This window comes from Dromiciops gliroides, chromosome 2, assembly GCF_019393635.1.
Source record: "Dromiciops gliroides isolate mDroGli1 chromosome 2, mDroGli1.pri, whole genome shotgun sequence".
NCBI classification, from domain to species: domain Eukaryota; kingdom Metazoa; phylum Chordata; class Mammalia; order Microbiotheria; family Microbiotheriidae; genus Dromiciops; species Dromiciops gliroides.
In genome coordinates, this window is record NC_057862.1 from 162,900,879 (window position 1) to 162,919,002 (window position 18,124).

Consider the following 18,124-nt stretch of genomic DNA (forward strand, 5'->3'; position numbering starts at 1 on the left):
CTTTGTAAGGTTGGGTTGGGTTTGACCCAGATGAGCTAACTAGATTTTGCAATGGGGGAGGAGAAAGGAGCATGAAGGGGAGATCACTGGGTCCCCCAAGATAATGAATTTTTTTTGGTGGGGCAATGAGGGTTAAGTGACATGCCCAGGGCCACACAGCTAGTAAGTGTTAAGGGTCTGAGGCTGGATTTGAACTCAGGTCCTCCTGAATCCAAGGCCAGTGCTTTATCCACTGCACCACTTAGCTGCCCCACAAGGTACTGATTATTAATAATTATTTCTTAGAGCATCTATAACTTAAGTGAAACAGTGGAAGAAACCTTTTGGTCACTTATCCCTTTCACTTAGGATATCATTGTCAGCACAATTCATTTTGCTTAGCATTTTCTGTGTGTTCTAACAGGAAGTTTATATGGCATCTTGAAATTTACAAGTGCTTCCCTCATTCATCTTGTGAGGTGTATGTGGTATTAGTATTAACCTCATTTTATAGCAAAAGGGTAGGGAGGTTCAGAGAAAGGTAAGTGACCTCTCTCAGGATTACATAGCCAATAACTGAGAGAGAAAATTCAATTATTTTAATTTCTTTGAATGGTGTTGCCTTTCTCAAAGATAGAATAGAAAACTTCAAAGTGCACACTGTCTTCCCTAACATTTGGAGTCTGGCAAAGAATTCAGAGGTAGTCAGAGGCCTTAAAGAAAGGTGGGGAAATTTTGGGAAAGAATAGTACTGGCAGAAGGGGATTGAACTTCCAAGAAGAGCTCTTTTGCAAAGGATGTGACAATTAACTCTACTGATGTTTATATCTAATCTGTACTTAATTCTAAACTATATTTTTAGTTTACCACATAATCTAAAATTTTGCTTTATCAGGTCTTAAGTGCCTTTTTATAGGGTTTTGGGGTCTGCTTCCTTTGTGGTTGGTTTAGCTTCCTTTCTGTTTTTATTCTGCCAGTATGACAAAAACAAGTGGCTGCAAACAAGCTATAGAAAGACATTTTTGGCAGGTCCACTTGTAAATGGACTGAAATAGACTTTATTAATTACTTCACACTTGTAAATCTTTACATTGTGTCTTCTGATTTTCAAGAGCTATAGTTTCAAGATTGCCATAGCTTTCACAGTATAGTATGGCAGTTTAATTCTATTTCTACTCAAAGAATGACCAAGTTCTAGTGAGGTTGTCTTTTATTGAAACATGCCTATTAGCTTTTCAGTGCACTTAACAAGAAACACTTCCTAAGATCAAAATCAAGACAATACTACCTGCCGCCTCCAATGGCAGCTAAAGTAATTTTGCAGTTCCAATAAGTTAGGAAATAAACAGATACTATTTGGGTTACCAGAAAAACTTTAAGTAGTACTACTAGGAGAAATGATAGGCTCCTAATTCCTCAGGGTATTGACAGATTGCTACATATCCCCGAGGTTTAATTTCTTATAGATGCCTCTCAGTACACTGATGCCATTATATTTACCTACTGTGAATTTTCAAAGGGACATATTGAAATAGGCTACACACACATACATATTCGACAGTATACTAGCACTACTATATAGCAGAAAACCCCAAAATTTATATATAGGGTGGGCCAAAAATCATGATGTTTTAATAATTTTTGAAAATTATTTTTACTCTATTTTTGCCATTTATGAGATTTGATTTTTTCATAAAAAACAGATATTCATTTCCTATATATACTATATATGATGCTATGGTATTAGAATTTTTTTTTTAAAGTGAGGCAATTGGGGTTAAGTGACTTGCCCAGGGTCACACAGCTAGATAAGTGTTAAGTGTCTGAGGCCAGATTTGAACTCAGGTACTCCTGACTCCAGGGCCGGTGCTCTATCCACTGCGCCACCTAGCTGCCCCTATTAGAAAATTTTTTAAAAGGGGTTATTAAGTATTGAAACCCCTTCATGTCTTTTGGCCTACCCTGTACATTTTTCTATAAAGCTGCTATCAAATATTTGTATCCTTTACTTCCAATACTTACCTTAAAAGTCCTACCCTACTATTAAAATTATTGTATAACAAATATTTCCAAGTCCAGTGGATTACCTGTTTTGATCATTCCAAGCTATTAAAACTTAGCACAATGATATTACAATTTGAATAATCAGTTGGAGTTTTTTATAATGGGATATGACCAGTATAGGTCAAATTAATGGTAGCTGTCGTTTTCATAGTGCTTTAAGGTTTTCAAAGCACTTTACATATATTATTTTATATTTTATATATGTATATGTAAGGGGTAGACTGGTATAGTATATACTAGAAGACTTAGGTACAAATCCTAACTTTCACACAAGCTTTACATCCCTTATCTCCACTCCACAGCCACCCATTGCTTAACCTTTATGTGCTTCAGGCAGCTCTCTGGGAATTACTAAGTCACATAGCTTGATTTGAGATTTCTGTTACAGGAAGGAGTTGTCACACTGGGACTTTTTTCCACTAGAATTCTTGTTCCTTTGATCTCATGCCTAGAAAGTCCCTCTTTCCCCTCTTTAATTCCTATTCATCCTTTAAAGTCCAGCTCACATAATTACTCCTCCAGAAAGCCTTCCCTAAGCTCTTTTCTCTCCTTCATACCCAAATCATTACTGACAGTTCCCATTCTTTCCATCCTCTGAAGGTATTCCCCTTGATATACTTTGCATATTTTTGTGTGTATATATATTTGTATATCTAAAGTTGTTTTAATAGTTAACTGTTGGACTTATACTGCTTTTTATTTGAATAAAATGTTGTCTTTCCACAGGTAAACCTGCAGGTAATAAGCAGTATCTTTTATTCTCTTGCTTAAGAAAAATTTAACACCAGAAAATATCAAAGTTAATGATTAACCCAAGTGGCATTAAATACTCACAACATTGCATGTCCTTTGAGCATTTGGTAAAAAATTAAAAATTAGAAAGAAAAGGTACCTGTTCAATGAGAACTATTTCCCTATTATTAAAAATATTATAAAAATGGTATTTCCATGCTTAGAAGTAATAAGGCATTCACATTTACATTTGTATTTTCTACACTAATCTATTCAGAATAACTAGAATAAGATATGGCGACTTATTTTTTGTAATTATGTCTTATGCTCCTAAATTGCTTTTTTGGTGATGAGAGTATGAGAATGACTATAATATAATGAGTATAACCTTAAAGTAATGAGTGACTTAAAAAAATACCAGAATTTAAATAGCCAAATAAGTATTGCTCTTCTAAGTAATTACTCCTGGGAAACTATATATGTATTTCAGTGCTGTTGCCATTGCTCTTTGAAATTATCTTTAGAGACACTTTGAGCACTCAGAAAAGATACAGATAGCACAAATAAATTCAGTACTTCTAGTTATATCATTGGGCCCCAACAGCACGTGACATAGATTGTCCATGAGACTTGATTATATTCAAAAATCAAATTCACCTTCAAAAGGGCAAACATTTGAATATCTCTTGGGAATGTTTTAAATAACATTCTACATTCTCTTTAGGCAGTTTCAAAAAAGGAGTGTCAAAAATATTTTAGTTCAGTGGCAATATCATGGGAACAGATAATGTACTCTCAAGGTTTACTTTGGATATAGAAAGTTCTGGTATATTTAGACACACAAATACATAGTACAAACCATCCAAACACTCTACTATGGGTCAGGAGGGGAAAGGTCATTAATATTTAATAACTCCTGTATTTTTTGTTTTTAATATACAATACCATAGCATCATATACAGTGCATATAAAAATGAATTTACATCATGTGTGAATAATAAAATCTCATAAATGGCAAAAATAAAGAAAAAATAATTTTCAAAAAGTTATTAAAACAACAGACCCCTTTGTGACTTTTGGCCCACCCTGTATAATCTTATTGGTTTGAATATAGGATGCGTCCCCAAAACAAAGACTTGGAAATGAAAAAAAAAAGTACAAGTGTATACTGAAAATTAATGCCATGTATAGTCCTCGTGGTGGGAAGAATGTGGCTTCGGTTCCTAGCCTGTATTTATTCACATTTTGTATATTTAAATTAATTATTCAAGATAAAAAATTTTAGTCTCTTTCCTCTCAGTTCTCACAGCCCTCCAAAAGGTTACTAATCACCCTCTAATCTAGTGGCTTCAGCCCTTATCTTCTTTGACCATACTGATCATCTCCTTTTTGATAATCTATTTTCCCTTGGCTTGACTTAAGTGTCCTTCAGTGTTCTATGCTTGGCTTCATTTTTTTCCTACACTCTTACCTTTGTTGATGCTGTCTACTCTGACCTTAGTCATTAACTTTCAGATCTATATATCTATCTCCAACCTATTTCCAGAACTAAATTCCATATTTCTTAATCTTTACTGGATAGTTCTACCTGGATACCTAATCAGCACCTCAAATTCAACATATTCTACCAATGCAAAATTTCACAAATTCCATAAATAGTATTGCTTGTAGATCACTGTACTAGGTTCAAACAAAGATATAAAATATAGATAGAAAGTGGTCTTTAGTATCTTGGAGTTTATAGTGTAATACAGGTATAAGACATACATACTTAAATACAAAGTTCTGTGATTGCATTGGTTTGGACGGTTTCTCCTAAGATACAAATATTGGGGGCAGCTAGGTGGCGCAGTGGATAGAGCACCGGCCCTGGAGTCAGGAGTACTTGAGTTCAAATCTGGCCTCAGACACTTAACACTTACTAGCTGTGTGACCCTGGGCAAGTCACTTAACCCCAATTGTCTCACTAAAAAAAAAAAAAAGATACAATTATTAACCCATTCTAGCTTGCTCATCATGTGTGACTCTTGTCCATGTTGTCCTATAAATTCTCCATAGTGTAGTCCACCCAGTGCATTAAATACTTTCCTCACTTTTTCTTCATAGATACTAGTAAGTACTTGGGCTATCCATTTGCCATCCCTCATCCTCTCTACAGGAGCGGCCAATCTTCTTCTTCTTCTTTTTTTAATATGGACTCTTTTTCTTTTCTTTTCTTTCTGGTGGGGCAATGAGGGTTAAGTGACTTGCCCAGGGTCACACAGCTAGTAAGTGTCTGAGGTCAGATTTGAACTCAGGTCCTCCTGAATCCAGGGCCAGTGCTTTATCCACTGTGCCACCTAGCTGCCCCCAATCTTCTTTTTCTATCATACATTTTCCTGATAATATCCTGAACTCATTTTCCAAGGTTTTCCTCATTTGTGATATATTACAGCCTGCTCATGCTCACCAGTAGCCTTCTCCATTACACTCTGAATGATAGTAATTTTCAGTTCTTTGGATACTGTCATCATGTCTCAGTTATAAAATAAGAGATACATAGATAATTCTAGTAAATGTATTAGAGGCCGGAGGAGGACTGGCATTGTTATTACTATTTAGAATGTGGGGAAAAAAGTCACCAGGAAAGACTTTATAAAAGAAGAATTCTGTGGGTTGGACTTTAAACAAAAGGTTTAAACAATAGAAATTTAAAAGGAGAAGGAAGGGCATTCCAGGCTTGGGGAACTTTGTGATTAAGTGCACAACAATTGGAAAAAGTATGGGACACATTTCGGGAACAAAATAATAGTTTCATGGGAAAATAGAATATATAGGAGAGTATCATCATACACGATCATAGATATAGGGCTAGAAGGGACCTTAGAAGTCATAATTTATGTTTGTATATTTTCAGTGGATTAGGGGTGGAGAGGCAGAGGCAGGAGATGTTATACAGTGATATAATTGATAGAACTTGTTAACCAATTGTATATGAGAGATGAGAGAAAGGACCCAGGCCACTCCTTTGCCCTTAAAAATGTCAGAGATTGAGAGACACTATGGCTTAGTGGATAGAGAACTTCCTTCATGGCCAGGAAAACCTAGGTTCAAGTCTTGCCTCTGATACAAATTCCTGTGAGACCCTGGACAAGTCACTTAACTTCCCAGTACATTGGGCACTGATAATGGTAAATTGCAAATAAATTCTAATCTGCATCAATAGATGGGGTTTCCTTATCTGGGAGTTCCCTGTACAAATGAAATCCCCATCTCTGTTCTTATCTCAAATATAGCATCAGGGTTTCTAATCTGGGGTACTGAATTATTGGCACTGATAAAACTAAAAGAAGGAATACATTTAAGGCAAAAATCATAAGTTTGATTTTGGAAATGTTTAGTTTAATGTACTCATAATGCTTCCTTCCAGGTAGAGATGCTCTATAGCTAGTTGGGAGATATGTATCTTTACCTTAGAACTGTAAATGAAGATTTGAGAATAAATGAAAGATCACTGAGATAATATATAGCACTTCTCATCTCATTCCCTAATAAATACCACATCCATTACTGCTTGCTTTTGCTCCTAATTGTACTATTTCTGTGGAAGATGCCACTGTTCTCTCAGTTACTCAGCCGCTCTAGATTCATCTTTGGCTCTTCCCTTGTCCTTACCCTCCATGCTTAATCAATTACTATATACTTTGGATTCTTACTCTAAAACCTATCTTAAATCCTTTCTTCCTTTCCATTCCCACTGAAACCACCCTAGTTGATTCCCTCATTTCTTCTCACACTCTCATAATGACCTGCTAACTTGTCTTCTAGTCTCTAGTTTATCCCCTTTCCAATCCATCTTTCTCATCACTGATCAAGTAATCTTCCTATAACTCCCTTCTCTGATTAAGTTATGTGTTTCCTAATTTTTTTTACTGCCTGTGATTCCATAGGCCTATAGAACATTCCATTCCGTACAACTCCTGATCTTAGCATTTAAAGCCCTTCAAAAGTTTGTTCCATTCTACTTTCAGATCTCTCATACTATTCCCCTTGATGTTTGATGGTCTAGCCAGTCTGAACTTTTGGCATGCTCACCATTCTCATTTTCCCTTCTCTTTGTTTCCATACACTTGCTTCTGTTTATACCTGATTCTTGGAATGGATTCTCCTTAAAATCCATTTGTTGGAATCTTTCCCTTGTTTTAAGGCCCAATTCAAGTGCAACCTTACAATCAAGCTTTCCTTTCCTCCTGCTTTTCTCCATCCTGCTCCCACTTGAAAGCGATTTCTTCCTTCTCAAAATTTCTCAAAATTTCATTTGCCCTTGATTTACAGTTCTTTGTTCCTTGCATTTGTCACATTCTATCTTGTATCACAGTTATTTGTGGATGTGTGTTTTGTCATAATTAGTTTGTAAGACTCTGTTAGGCCCATTTTCATATGTCTTCTCAGATTGAGTGCCTAATATGAATATTTGCATAGTTAAATTATGTGTGGTTACTGGTATATTTAAAGTATCAGACTAAAGATGAATTTAAGTCCAAAGTTATATTTGACATTGGATCTTTGGTGTTTCAGAAGGCCTTGTTAGTACCTCAGGGTCATAATAACAAACATCACTATGCAAACAAAATGCAGAATTGTTTTGTTAATGTAAAAGAGAAAGAATGCTGGTTAAGCAAGCTTTTTATTGTATAGGAGGCTAATGTTTAAAATATAACTAGGGGAATTCTCATTAAAGATTTAGAAAAAGTTCCTTATGAAGTAGTCTCCTTTTCTTATTTTCTTTGCTTATTGAATGAATTTATGTATTCTAAAGAATCAGGTCAAGTTGTTTTATGGTATTTTTATTAATCAGATTGCCTTACCATAGACATTTGTTTTTCAAATAGCAGTTTTTATTGAGATCAAGTTGGAATATTTTGAGTTGGAGGTGGCAGTGAGATTTCTTGGTGAAAATGCATAGAACTTTTGTAGATCCAATTTTGAAGCTTGGTGGAAGACAGATTATGTTGAAGATAGGCATAAAAGTGATAATTAAAGTCATGAGAATAAATTATATACATAGAATACTGAGAGAACAGGAGGTCTTGGGTAAAGTACACAGGTTGATAGCTGGGGAAAGAAGAGGAGATTATACAAGAAAAACAGAATAGAACTTGGATACTTTTATAGTTTAAACTTCTGGTGTTTATATTAGCTCAATTTCACCTGTTTAGTAATCAGTAGTGTCTATGACCGCATTTAGGTTTTTCGTGACAAAGAATGGGTAATGGTTTGCCATTTCTTTTTCCAGCTCATTTTATAGATGAGGAAACTGAGGCAGATGGGGCTAAATGACTTGTACAGGGTCATACAGCTAGTAAGTGTCTGAGGATGGATTTGAGCTCAGAAAGAGGAGTCTTACTTCTTACTGACTCCAGGCCCACAGCTAGGTGGCTCAGTGGCTAGGGCACTGGACCTAGAGTCAGGAAGACCTGAATTCAAAACCGAGTTTGAGATGGAGAATTTTAAAATGTCTAATAGACAAGTTGGTGGTGCCTGCCTGGAGATCAGGAGAGAGAATGTGGGGATATGTACATGGATCTGGTCGTCATCTGTGCAATAAATGAGACTATAGAGAGAGGAGAACAGAGGGACTGAGAGAGCCTTTGGTACACCTGCAGTCATTGAGCATAAGGTAGGTAGTAAACCAGCAAAGTAAGTTGAGGAGAGCTCAGGAAGGGAGGAGGTAGAACCAAAAGAGAACAGCTTCACAAAAAGCCAGAGAGGAGAGGAAAGGCTGCTTGACAGTGTCAGATGAAGACATGTAAAGTATGAAAACTGAGAAAAAGTAGTTTGTTTGGGAATTAAATCATTGGGAATTTAGCACTAGAGTTTGTTGAATGATGAAGGCAAGGAGCCAGATTGTGAAGAGTTAAGAAAAGTGAGAGGAAAGTAAGCAGAGATGCTGATATAGGTTTCTTTCTAAAAGGAGTTTGCCTGAGAAAAGGGTACTAACACGTTACAAAATACTCTACAGGGGGTGTTAAGTTGTTTTTATCAGTCTTTCTCCAGCCATCTCTTTAAGATGAACCTCGTGACTTGAATTGTTATTATCAAATTAAGCCTCTATAAATAATTTTAGTTAAAAAAAAAAGTGTATGTGTGTGTTTCTGTATGTTTAATCAGTTTTGGTAGTCTAAAAATGTTTGTAGCTGTCATGAAGCACTTTCTCATTTAGTTTGTTATGGGCCTTAGTTTTCATCCTCTACTAGGATTTGGTCTGATTAGATTACAGGACACTTTCAGGTAGCTCAATAAGTCTGACTAGACTAGGCAAAGTATGAAAAGAAATATTTTGTGGATGACTGCTGAAATTCACAGAAAATTGTTTTTCTGTATTCTCTTGGCTAGTACTGACATTAGTTTTTTTTAATCAGGTGAAATAAATCAGTTCGTTCTACAAAGTAACCTAAATTAGCCCCTATTCAGATAGTCTGATTTAAAGTAGAAAGGAGACTAGAAGGTCTATTGAAATGATCCCTTATTATTTTTTTAAAAAGGGACTAAATTCAACATACATTTGACAGCATGGTTTTAAAGGAAGAGAACAGACTAAGCATTTATTAATTTATTAATAATAATTATTATAATTTATTAATTCCCAACAGCTTTACAAACATCTCAATGCAGAGACAAAAAAATAACTGATCCAATGAACTTATGGAACTTAAAATTGGAAGAGTTCTTGGAGATCATCCCCCAGTATTTTGGATAAGAAGATTGTGGTCCACAGAGACTGCCCCAAGATTACGTAGATATTAAGTAGCAAAGCCAGACATTTCTCCTCTGACTCCAAAGATGTTTTTTGTTTTGTTTTGTTTTTTTGTTATCACATGCTGCCTTCCCCTACTTCGGCTGGTGTCCAGCTTCAATTTTAAGTAAATATCTATTATTGCAACATAAAAAAATATGAGGTTTCCCTTTCATTATGGGACAAAATGTTAAAAGGATGGAAATAGTTTCTTTTTAAGCGAAGTTGATAGATTTGAGAGGATTAAAGGAGCATCAGAAGCAAAAGAATGGTAATAGATTAATATGTTACATGTTCATATGTTGGAAAAAGCAAATGAAAAAGGTACACATATCAGTTATACTTGAATAATATTAAACTTTTTACATGACATGTTAATATGTCAATCTCCTGGCATTTTTATTTAGATCCTTGACTAAGATATTATCAAAATTTTTTGCTTTTCTCTACTACTTTTATTACTCTCCTCTCTAACCCTCCAAAAAAAATAGGAAAAATATTAATGAAAATATGAGTTAGTTACTGATGCAACATCTTATTGCTTCCTGCAAAAGTACCTATTTGGTGGTACTCAAATCATAAAATTTAGAAGATTAAAAATGAGTTGTTTACCAAATGCATTTTTACTCTATTAAAATGTGATTTTTTGTATGCATGAAGCATGTAGTAGCATGTGTGTAGCATGTATATCTAAGCAGTTTGCATAGCATGTTTTACAGTAGATAAATATATGCCAACTCCTATTCAGTCTAAGCTCTTTCTTACTTCTGAGAGGATATCAGAGCTGTGGCTTTCCTAAGAGTCCTCTAAAACTGCTTCCATGGGGCCCTGCCAGAATTAACTTTAAGAACAGCATTGTGATGAGATTTGGTGGGTTTTCCTCCCTTCCCTATTTTTGGGCTGCATTCATAATATATACAGTATGGAAAAAATAGAACTAAAAATTAAATCACATTTTCATTTTTGTTCATGGCTTATATTGCAAACAGATAATAGCCATACTTCAGAGATATTGCAGGTTTGGGTCCAGACCACAAGGAAATATCAAAATACAGCAAGTCACATGAATTTATTATTTTGTTTGCCAGTGCATATAAAAGTTGTCTTTACACCAAACTGCAATATAAGTGTGCAATAGTATTATGTCTTTTAAAAAGTATATACATGGGGCAGCTAGGTGGCGCAGTGGATAGAGCACCGGCCCTGGATTCAGGAGTACCTGAGTTCAAATCAGGCCTCAGACACTTGACACTTACTAGCTGTGTGACCCTGGGCAAGTCACTTAACCCCCATTGCCCTGCAAAAAAACCCAAAACCAAAACCAATAAAAAGTACATACATTAATGTAAAAATACTTTATAACTAAAAAATGCTAACCATCATCTGAGCCTTCAGCGAGTCATAATCTTTTTGCTGGTGGATGGTCTTGCCTTGATGTTGATGGCTGCTGACTGATCAGGGTGGTGGTTACAGAAGGTTGGGGTGTCTGTGGCAATTACTTAAAACAAGACAACAATGGAGTTTGCAACATCCATTCACTCTTCCTTTCACTTGAACACTTAGAAGCCATTGTAGGGTTACTACTTGGCCTAATTTCTTCTTTTTTTTTTTGCCTATTTTTAAATTTTTGGTGGGCCACTGAGGGCTAAGTGACTTGCCCAGGGACGCACAGCTGGTAAGTGTCAAGTGTTTGAGGCTGGATTTGAACTCAGGTCCCCTGAATGCAGGGCCAGTGCTTTATCCACTGAGTCACCTAGCTGCACCCTACTTGGCCTAATTTCAATATTGTTTCTCAGGGAATAGGGAGGCCAGAGGAGAGGGAGAGAGATGGAGAATGACTGGTCAGTGGAGCAGTCAGGACACACACAACATTTATTAAGTTTGCTGTCTTATTTGGGTGCAATTTGTGGCACCTCAAAATAATTACAATAGCAACTTCAAAGTTCACTGATCACAGATCACCATGACATATTAATAAGGAAAAAGTTTGAAATTTTGAGATAATTAGCAAACTATGATAGACACAATGTGAACACGTTGTTGGAAAAATGGTGCTGATGGACTTGCTTGATTCAGGGTTGCCACAAACCTTCAATTTATAAAAACAAAGCATAACAAAAACCTGCAATATCTACAAAGTGCAGTAAAGCAAAGCACAATAAAATGAGGTATATCTGTACAAAACTGAACTTCGTGGGCCTCATTTTCTGCCTGTGTAAAAGGAGAGCAATACTACTGTTTTTCTCACAGAGGTTTTAAAAAACAAAACACTCCAAAATGAAACCCTATAAGTAATTGTGAGAGTTTTTCTTTAGTTTTGTTGTTATTAAAAAAAATAACCTCATATTATGTTGGTGCACACAAAAAGTGCACATGAATAATATAACTTATTATATTCTCTTTTGTCATTACTTTAATCAAGATTTAAACAATCATTCAGTAACCTCATTTATCCAGATGCCAAACCACCAAAAGATCAGATAACTAGAATTTTTCAAGTATTGCATTCTGATATAGACATTTAAAAAAATTCTTTATGATGAACTTAAACAGATAAACATATCAACATGTTCAAAACTGATGAAAAGTATTGTATATGAAGGTGACTTTTGTTGACAGTTTAAGTATATTTTAAACTTAACATGATAATAATGAAACCTGCCTGTGTTCCCTACACAAAGAACAGAAACAAGTTTTATTTCACTCATTTCCCTTCTTTCAGAAGAGTCAAGAAAAATCAGAAACAAAAACCATAACACATTGTTCATGTCTGTATACTGACACAGTAGAATTCATGATGGTGATTAAAAGGTATGAGATCCTCCAGTGTCTTCTTAATCAGTTATTAAATTATGTTCAGCATTCTTTTGGTAATTATTTTTAATAATTCTTTTGAAAATTGTGAATTACAGGATACATTAACATTTTGTTTACTAGGACACCAAAATTTTACCCAACAGTCTGGATAAATGGGATTTTACTGTCCTTCAAGTAAAATAGTTGGTTTTTAGAATGAAAAATGCCGTCATAAGAATTTAATAAATATTGTTTTAGGTACCATTCAGATTCAAAAACGTCAAGAACTAGTCAGAAAGATACATGCCGAAGAATTGAGTGATATGAAGGATTATCTTTACCAGTGTCAGCAAGAACAAGGGTCTTCTGGTGATAAGGTGGGTATTGATGTTTTCTCTAAATTTTTTTTAAGTTATGTGCATGCTACATAAAAACTTTTTAAGACAGAGTATTTACAAATAGTTTAGGGCTGACATAAAATCATTTATAAAAACAAAATTCATTGATTTCCTACAGCTTGTTAATTAGATAAGTACTTTGTTGACTAATTAGAATGCCAAACATTGCCATCAAATGCTTTGGTTGTCTACACAAAACTAGTACAGTTCCTCCGACTTTATTATAATGCTTTGACTCACTTAGGAGTCTTTAATAACTTTTCTATTGCTAATAATCTTTTCAGTTTCTTAATATCACTGAATATCTGTTAATTTCTAGTATTTCCTTCCCCTTGAAATAATTCATTGACTAAAAATATAGGTATTCAGTACCTTGAAGACATTAAGGGTTTCAGAGTGGCCCAGGTGAAAAGGGAGAGCATTTCAGGCATGAAGTATCCCATACTAACCTCATTCATATAAATGAATTAAGTAGGGAGTTCCTTTGAAAGTATTTCTAAAGGTCTGTGGATTATGATAGCTGGATAAATTAGATATGTAGATAAGAGTACTGCCACACTTCATGAACCTTATGAATCCAAGTCTTCATCAAAATGCACTTTGTCTAAGTGAAGTTTGCTAGTATTTCATAGATTTTTTTTTTTTACCCATTTGGCCTACATTTAGTAGTTAATTAGATAGAACCTTTGAAGGGTTTTATGTACAGCTGCTCCTCTAAGTTCTCTTTCAAATAGGCCTTCTTATGGGCCATAGCATCTTCTAGGTTGGGAAAGCTTCTCCTGGATATGTGGCAAAGTTCTTGAGGTGTTGCTCATGCAGAAGCACTTTCTCTCTCAAAGGGGAGTTAACTGGCTATAAGCACTTAGTTTGTAGAGTTAGCAGTAGTTGCTAATTAGGCAGCTACAATAGCCTGCTGTGCTCATGCTGACCTTTCAGCATTTGGAAATTTCTTTGTCATTTAATGTTAAAGAAATCTGGTAGTGGTAGAGCAGAACCAGCAGAGGTAGCAACAAACAAGTGGGTTAGTGTGTGAAACTGATTTTGTTGACACAGTTTACATGTGGTTGTAACAAAAACAAAGAGGCAGGGCTCATTTTGGGTATTCAACCTATCTTTTTTTTCATATTCTTTACACACACACACACACACACACACACACACACACACACACACACACACACCTCTCACACCTCAAGATAATTAAAATTAAGTAAGGGAAATTAGCAATGATAAGATTTCTATATGTCCTGCCAATATTTTTTGTTTAGGTAGGTCACTGATAGTTTTGGAGAGTCTTCTTTGACAATAAACCAATAAATGACTTGTAAATACTAGTCATTAGAAGGATTATTCATTAGGGATTTCTAGGCTCATATTATAAAATTCTCATGCTGTATAGCATGTGGCAAATGTAAATTGCTTAGAGATATTTTTCTATATAATAAATGCTTGCTGTGCATACATAGATAAAAAGGTAAATTTTTAATATTATCATTAGATAAGCAATATTGAAATTTTTCTTTAATAACTTTTTCCTTTTTTTCTTTTTAAAAATGTTAGTCACTGAGAGAAAATCTTGCATCATGTTTGAGACTTACTGAGGTAGAGAAGATAGCCTTTGAAACACAGAAGAAAAGCCTTGCTACAGAAAACCACCATTTAAGACTGTCTCTGGAGAAGGAAGAAAAAGCTTTGTCCTCCTTACAGGAAGAGTTAAGGAAACTAAGGGAACAGATTCGGAATTTGGAAGATAAAGAAACAAGTACTGAATTGATAGTTTCTGAAAATCAAAAACTTAAACAGCATTTAGAAGAGGAAAAGCGAAAGACTCATAGCTTTCTCAGTCAGAAGGAGACCCTGTTGGCAGAAGCACAGATGCTAAGGAAGGAACTAGAAAAAGAACGACAAACAACCATTGCCTTAAGGGAAGAACTGGATCTTTTAAGCAGTAAGCAGTCATCCGGTGATGCAGACTCTCCCAGTACATTGACTGAAAATAAGGAAATAGAAATTTTACGAGGAAGACTAGCAGAGTTGGAATGGAAGCTAACCTTTGAACAACAACGATCTGATTTGTGGGAAAGATTATATGTTGAAGCAAAAGATCAAAATGGAAGACAAGAAAACAGTGAAAAAAATAAAAGTAGCAAGGGTACTAACAAGGCTAAGAAGTCTAAAGATACCTTGTTTGGTTCAGTTAAGGAAACTTTTGATGCCATGAAGAATTCAACAAAGGAGTTTGTAAGGCACCATAAAGAAAAGATTAAACAGGCTAAAGAAGCTGTTAAGGAAAACTTAAAAAAATTTTCAGATTCTGTTAAGTCTACCTTCAGCCATTTCAAAGATACCACCAAAAATATCTTTGATGAAAAGGGCAATAAAAAATTTGGAGATAAAAGAGATGAAGCAACTAAAAAAGCCAAAACTGTTTATCGTGAATATTTGCATCCTCAACCTAGACCGCCTTCCAAAAACACACATCATAAAAGTCCTGATCATAAAAGATCAGGAAGAAAACAGAAGTCAGTACAGTTTGAAACATTTGGGAAGAACACAAATTCACAGAAATGCAGCATGAGCCAAGACTCAGTAAGAAATTACCATTTTTTAAAAAACCCTTCTGATTTGTTTGAATGTGGTCATCAGGAAAAGCCACCAGTTCAGTTTGAAACCTTTGGTAAAAACACAAACTCCCAGAAAGGCACCACTGACAAAGACTGTGTGAAAAATCATCGTCTAACAAAAGGCTGTTCTGGTGTTTTTGAATGTGCTCATCAGGAATTTGTTAGCCTTTTCAACAGAGTATTAGACCCTGTAAGAATAGATGAATTTAATCAGTTAATGCAAAGATATGTACAGCAAGAAGTAAATGACTTCCATCATTGGGGAGAACTTCAGCAGTTCATCAATAAGTTTTTCCATAACAGTGTCTTTATTCATGATCAGATGTTATTCACTGACTTTGTTAATGATGTTAAAGATTATCTTGAAGACATGAAGGAATATCAAGTAGATAATCATGGAGTATTTGAGGATTTGGATGACTATATATATAGACATTTCTTTGGTGACACATTTTCCCCTCAGTATGGACCCAGGTTGGTTTCTATAGTACAGTATGATTGGAATAGCTTTTAAATATTATACATAGCTACAGATTATAGGAAAAGTTTTTTGATACCACTGAAAAATTGAAATGAGCAAGTGTTTTTCAATGCTAGATGGAAATTTTCCCAGGTAGTTCCAGGTTAAATTATGGACACATTAAAAAATAATCTGGCTTGAAAAAAATTTGTCAAAAATTTAGAATCTTAAAATTAATTTTTCTCCTTTTTCCTAACATATAAATGAAATTTTATTAGCATACTTCTTAGTCTTTTAAAACCATCCAGAAACTTAGATTTACATGTAAAAATGGTATTTTGAATATCCTTATTTTGACTATAAAAATCCCAATTTAAAAGTATAGCTTATGGAAATCTGATCCCATTTTTTTTAGTCACACTGTATATACTATGATTTCTTACTTGTCTTTTGTCAAAACAGTAACATTTTTCTGCTTTTCATTTCCACTGGTGAAAAAAAATACATTCTTCACTGAAAATCCTTGCTTTTGGATGCATATATTAGAATGACAGCTGAAAAAGAGGATACAGATGGTTCAAGTTTCTCATCTCAAAAGGAGAAGCTGCCAGACAGGTTTTCAACAGTATCCTCTCTGTTTCTGTTATTGCACATTTATAATTATTTTGGAAATGAAAAATGGAAAGATTTGAGACCTACCAGATGAGGCCTTAATAACAGAGATCTTTTCTGTGTATATTTCCTGCAGTGTGGCTTCTTTTTGAAAAGTGTCCCCTAAGTAGCCCACTATTTTTTGACTTTGTAATTGATTGAGGATATTCATATTTTAGTGTCATCCCACAATTATTTTACATTTCTTAACCATAATACCTATAAGATTAATTTTTAAAATATGAACTTCAGGGCATCCTGCTAGTCCAACAAAATGACTCATCTCAATTTAAGTTCATATGTCTCTATAGTTATTTTTCAGTTCAGTGATTTAATATTTTCAAGATTACATCCGTACAGTAGAGAATTTTACATAATTATAGTAGGCTGGGTCATGTAACTACCAATGAAGACAGGATTTGCTAAACATTAATTATGTAAAGGAGATTTCAATGAATGTTTGATGGAGAACAAACTTTTAGAGCTGCTTTGAGTACTTTAAAAGCAAATGATTAGATATAAATAGCTGATATACTAATTATGTCATTCTAATCTATTAAAAAATTTTCCCCAAGGAACTCTAAGAGACAACACTTTGCCTTCTTCCAATTTTTATATTGTCAACAAATAGTTATAAGCATCTTCTGTATGCCTAGCACCTTAGGTTACACAGGAACACAGGGTTCCAATATCGTAGAACTTTTAGGGGGAAGGGATTCTCATTTTTTAAATGCCTACAATGTGCCAGGCACTATGCGAAACTCTTTACAAATATTCTCATTTGATCCTCACAAGAACCTTGGGAAGGTAGGTACTACTTATTATCTCCATTTTATAATTGAGGAAACTGAGGCAGACAGAGATTAAGTGACATGCCATCAGTCATACAGCTAGTAAATGTGTGAGACTGTATTTGAACCTTGGGTCTTCCTGACTCTAAGCTCAGCAATCTGCCCACCGCACCACCTAGTTCTTATTCCAATTGTATTGGGAAATAGGCATTATTATTATTATTATTATCCTGATTTTACAAGTGAAGAAACTGAGGCAGACAAAGGTTAAGTGCCTTGCTCAGGGTCACACTTACTAAGTGACAAGATTTGAACTTGGATCTTGCTGATTTTCAGGCCCAGTGCTCTATGCACTGTTGCCATTCAGCTTTTAATCTAATTGGGAGAATAAATGACATATAAATGATTTATTATGGGTTTTAAAAAATTAGGTCTTTAGTATGTGTACTACAGACATTTTCAGATAAAGAGGAAATTGATGTGGACCAGATTTTAAGAAAGGCTTTATAGAGGAAGAATTTGCACTTAAATGAGGAGAGAAAAGACAAAGTTAAAAAACATAGTAGTAGGAGTGTGAGTATGGTTCATAAAAATAGGTTAACTATATGTGAAGGTTTGTGTTGGGAAGTCGTGAGAGAGAAGTTTGGTTAGGTATCAGTCAGTGGAGAGCCTTGGCAAACAACGGGCTTAGAAACTTGGGACTTGGTCCATTAAGGAGCCAGATTCTTAAAGCAGAAACATTAGTGAGAGGGTTGTTTGTGGAAAGATTATTCTCAAAGGATCACAATGGGTAGAGATTCAAGGCAGGTAGAAGAGTTTTTAAGCTATCAGAGTAATCCAGGCACAAAATATTC

At 34.9% G+C, this 18,124-nt stretch overlaps 1 protein-coding gene across 5 annotated transcripts in view; it reads left to right on the forward strand.

Moving 5' to 3' along the window:
- CCPG1 (cell cycle progression 1) overlaps positions 1-18,124 on the forward strand; it is a 73,071-nt gene that overhangs the window by 49,443 nt on the left and 5,504 nt on the right. For 3 of the 5 annotated variants that reach the window (XM_043981936.1, XM_043981935.1, XM_043981938.1), the window contains 3 exons: positions 2,770-2,781; positions 12,605-12,723; positions 14,305-15,842. In XM_043981936.1, the coding sequence (XP_043837871.1) occupies positions 2,770-2,781; positions 12,605-12,723; positions 14,305-15,842 (1,669 nt within the window). The remainder of the gene's footprint in view (positions 1-2,769; positions 2,782-12,604; positions 12,724-14,304; positions 15,843-18,124) is intronic. The other 2 variants (XM_043981937.1, XM_043981939.1) reach the window with 1 other exon arrangement.